The 4,272-nt window shown below is 46.2% G+C and overlaps 1 protein-coding gene across 1 annotated transcript; it reads right to left on the reverse strand.

Moving 5' to 3' along the window:
- Window positions 1-320: 320 nt before the first annotated feature.
- LOC109150017 lies at window positions 321-1,025 on the reverse strand. Its single transcript, XM_019297994.1, has one exon. The coding sequence runs from the start codon at window positions 1,023-1,025 to the stop codon at window positions 321-323; it is 705 nt and encodes a 234-aa protein (XP_019153539.1).
- Between the last annotated feature and the right edge of the window lie 3,247 nt (window positions 1,026-4,272).

A 4,272-nucleotide genomic window follows, 5' to 3' on the forward strand; every position in this document is an offset into this window, starting at 1 on the left:
CCACGTTGGCCAACCATTCCGGATACTTGACCTCTCGGATATGGTCGGCAGCCAGCAGCGTATTTACTTCCTTTTTGACAAACTCTCTTCGATCATTGGCCAAGTATCGCTTCTTCTGGATCACGGGCTGGTGGCCGGGATCAACCGCGAGTCGGTGGGAGATTATGGAGCGGTCCACTCCGGGCATGTCTTCGGGTCCCCAGGCGAAACCAGACGGTTTTCTCGGAGCACTCGTATGACTTCTTTCCGCACATCCTCTTTGAGGCCGACTCCAACTCTTACCCGTCTTTTTGGTCGGGCTGGATAGATCTCTACCTCCTCTAGTTCCACGGCTGGCTCGGGCGAGGCGGCATTGCCTTCTTTGGGGGCCGTTCAGTGATCTCGTGAACTTGCATTTCTCGCTTGCCCATGCCTCGGCAGGCTTGTAAATAATAGTCGCGGGCGACCCTTCGATCGCAACGTACCGTGCCCACCCCATTCAGTGTATGAAATTTCATACACAGGTGCTCGATGGAGATCAGCGCCCGTAAGTCCTCCAGACCTGGTCGGCCGAGGATTGCGTTGTGAGAGCATGCCAAGTCGACCACAATAAATTTCATATCCAACTTTTGCACGCTAGGGTAGCTGCCAATCTCGATTGGCAGAGTGATGGATCCTTCGGCCTCTACAGAGTCCCCTGTAAAGCCGGCTAGTGGTGTCTTCACGGGGGCCAACTGCTCTTGTTCTAAACCCATCTTGGTGAAGGTTTCGAGATACAGAACATTAACACTGCTTCCATTGTCTACCAGGATCCATCGAACGACAACCCCGCCTACATCCACCGCGGTGACTAGGGTGTCGCGATGTGCCACCTCGCTAGTCGGCAGATCCTTATCCGTGAAAACGATAGGTTCTCGGCACGCTTTCTTCGAGCCGCCTTCACGCCAGTATATGGTCCCCACGTACAGTTGCCGAGCCCAGGCTTTTCTAGTATTGGCGGAATCGCCTCCTTCAGGTCCGCCGACTATCATGTTGATGACCGGCATCTGTTTCCACTAGGCCTCGTCCTCTTCGGACACCGGCTGCTTGCTGTAGTTCACCCCGGTCGCCTCTGAAGGGTCATCGTCTTCCTTGGCGTGAGACGTGGATCTCCTTCACCATTAGTTGGGAGGCGGCGTCCCTTGCTGAATGATTCCTTCCATGATCTTTTTTCATATAATAACACTCCTCTGTGTTGTGAGTGTATGACTTATGATAAAAACAATACTTGGATCTCCTACATTTGCCGCATGCTCCTCGGGTGGAAGAGGCGGAGGCGCAGCAACCGCCTGCACTTCATGTACTGGATGTGGAGGGGTCGGTTGATAAGGCTGAACACCAATTCTGTCGTACACACGCTGAGTCTCTTGTCACCTGGATGGGTCCGGACGTCTTTCTTTTACCTCTGCTCTAGTTCGCTTTCCGTCGGAGGCTCCTCTGACCTCATGTTGTCGTTTGTACTTCATTGCTTGCTCTGTATTGGCTCGCTTGTTGGCCATGTGAATGGCTTCTGCATAGGTAGCCGGCCGGTTGTCCCGCAGGTCTCGATATAGCTGGCCAGACCGAAGCGACTCAATAAAGAAGGTAAGTGTCGTTTGATCTTCCACCTCTTCGATGGATTGAATTTCTTTTTGCCATCGGGCTAGGTATGTTTTGAGGGATTCACCCTATTCCTGGTGAATGTCCCCAAGGTGCGTCAGATCCCTTTGGATTTTGATGTTGGCAGCATAGTGGCTCATGAAGCGGTCGCCCAACTCTTCGAAGCTGCGGATCGAGCCTGTAGGCAAGGCCACGAGCCATCTTTGTGCCGACCCCTTCAGCGTCGGTAGGAAAGCGCGACACATGACATGATCTTTGACTCCCAAGACTTGCATCTTCGCCTGATAGCTCAGGAGATACTCGCGCGGTTCGCCAGATCCGTCGAAAGTAGCTTGCTCGGGGAACTTAAAGTCGCCGGGTATTTTTGTACGTCATGTTCTCGGTCGAGAAGGGCAAGGCGGTGAGCAGTGTCCGACCTAGGGACTTGGCTTTGCCTTCTACCTGTTCCTTCAAATGGCGTAACTCACGAGCCAGGTGAGCCACGTCTCTGGCATTCCGGGTGTGATTCCCCGTGGACTCGGTACTCTCCCCGACTTGCGACTCAGCCTGCCGTTCCTCGTTGCGAGTGGGCCCCTCGGTCTGTCGTGCCCGAGTCCGAGTTCTTCTGGTATGAGTTCTTTCTCGAACGGCCTCTCGATTTTGTTGGCCCGCCCGTACGCGAATGGGTTCTCCTCCTCCCAGCCGTTCTCTTGCCGACCAACGCGTTACGTTCGGGTCTAGCCTTGAATGGACCGACCGCGTCGGCGGGTCTTCCGCTCTTCGGTCTTCTCGCCTGCCTCCGTCCGATCTCTAGGGTAATTGCTGATTGCGCAGCTGTATGTTCGGCGGCCGAGAGGTCGATGGTTCTCCCCTTTCCCCGGTCTCTGTCGCGTTCGCACGACCGATGGTCCGAATTTGTTCGGGAGTGAGAGGTATCATCGTCGGATCGGAGGTCGATTTCGAGGTGCATAAAAAGGATCACTAGAAGGCAAGAGAGAGAGAGAAAAAAAAGGAACAGTAAAAGGAAAATTTCAAATGAAATTAATTATGCACTCTTAGAAAGGAAAACATGCACTTGAAGGCTACAAAATGTGCACTTGAAGGCCAAAAGATTTGCACTTAAAGGTACAAAGATGTGCACTCAAAATAGAAACTAAGTACTGAAATAAAAGTGATGCACTCGAAGAAGACAAAATATGCACATGAAGAAGGGAAAATGTACACTCGAAGAAGGACAAATACGCACTCGGATACAAAAGACAAGCTAACTTATTTGCTCAAAATTACAATAATGCCACCGCGCGCTTTTTTTTTATTTTTTTTTTTATTTTTTTATCTTCAATCTAGGTTGTTGATTTGGACTATATCTATGGTTGAGACTTAACCCTATTTTTTTCCTAAAGACCTCTTGCGCATTTAATGCGCATCCTATATATATATATATATATATATATATATATATATATATATATATATATATATATATAACAACAATGTAAACTATATTGCACAACAATGTACACCATACGACACAACAACGTGCTTTGTAAGAAGGGAAAATGTGCACTGGAAAACTAAAAATGTAAAAATGTTTGAACAGATACTACAATGTAATAGAATCAATAGAATTTTATTGCGTATACACATTCACTTAGTCCAAATATTATATAACATGATCACTTTGGTTACTCTCATAATCCTTAATGGATTAAAATACAATTTAAATAAGCAAAATTTAATTTATTTTAATTTAATTGTTACTTAGCCAGGCCACTTTGATGGGCAAATTATATTATGCACCGCGGTGCATAATCGATTATGCACCGCGCGTCTTTTTTTTTTTAAATGAAAATTAACAGTGTTTATTTCCGCCGTTTCGCACCCTTTTGCAAAAAGTAACTCTGTTATTCAGTGTCATTTTGTATACACTGTAGTTTCAGTTGAACACAACTACAGTTTCATTTCGATATAACTATAGTTTCATTCGATATTTATAGACTCAAATATGTGAAAATGTTATTTAATTTTATTTTATATACACTATAGTTTTATTAAAACACAACTACATGATCATTTTGATATAATTACAGCTTCATTGTACAATATACACTCAAATATGTGAAATGTTATTCAGTTTCAGTTTATATACACTGCAGTTTCATTTCATTATAACTACAGTATCATTTTGATATAACTGCAATGTCGGTTTGGATATACTGTAGTATCATTTGGTGTTTAATACACCAAACAAACGGACTCCGTTAACTCTAACGGCGGGCCGTTTCTTTACTTAAAGAAACGGCGCCGTATATGGGCCGCGGTGCGTAATCGATTATGCACCGCGGTCTATAATATAACAACTGACTTTGATGACTAATAGGATCCACACCAGGCCCGGCCCTGGGCAAGTGCAGGATGAGTCCTTGCCCAGGGCCCACCTCTACCTAGGGGCCCATAGTCCGTAGCTATACAGTATAACATATATATATATATATATATATATATATATATATATATATATTAGCCGTTGGTCGCGTCTTTGCGACTTTACGAGCCAGTCTAAGAATATGAGGAGACTGGAGTGTGGAGACGCAAACTCTCTCAGACCTACCGGCCACCCCAAGCGTCACCAACTTGTTGCTAGACCTTCTCAAGTCTCAACAGTAAAAAGGGAGA

Source organism: Ipomoea nil, unplaced genomic scaffold, assembly GCF_001879475.1.
Source record: "Ipomoea nil cultivar Tokyo-kokei standard unplaced genomic scaffold, Asagao_1.1 scaffold2167, whole genome shotgun sequence".
NCBI classification, from domain to species: domain Eukaryota; kingdom Viridiplantae; phylum Streptophyta; class Magnoliopsida; order Solanales; family Convolvulaceae; genus Ipomoea; species Ipomoea nil.

Coding starts and splice junctions, on each gene's coding strand:
- LOC109150017 (XM_019297994.1), bottom strand. CDS start 1,025: ATGCCGGTCATCAACATGATAGTCGGCGGACCTGAAGGAGGCGATTCC.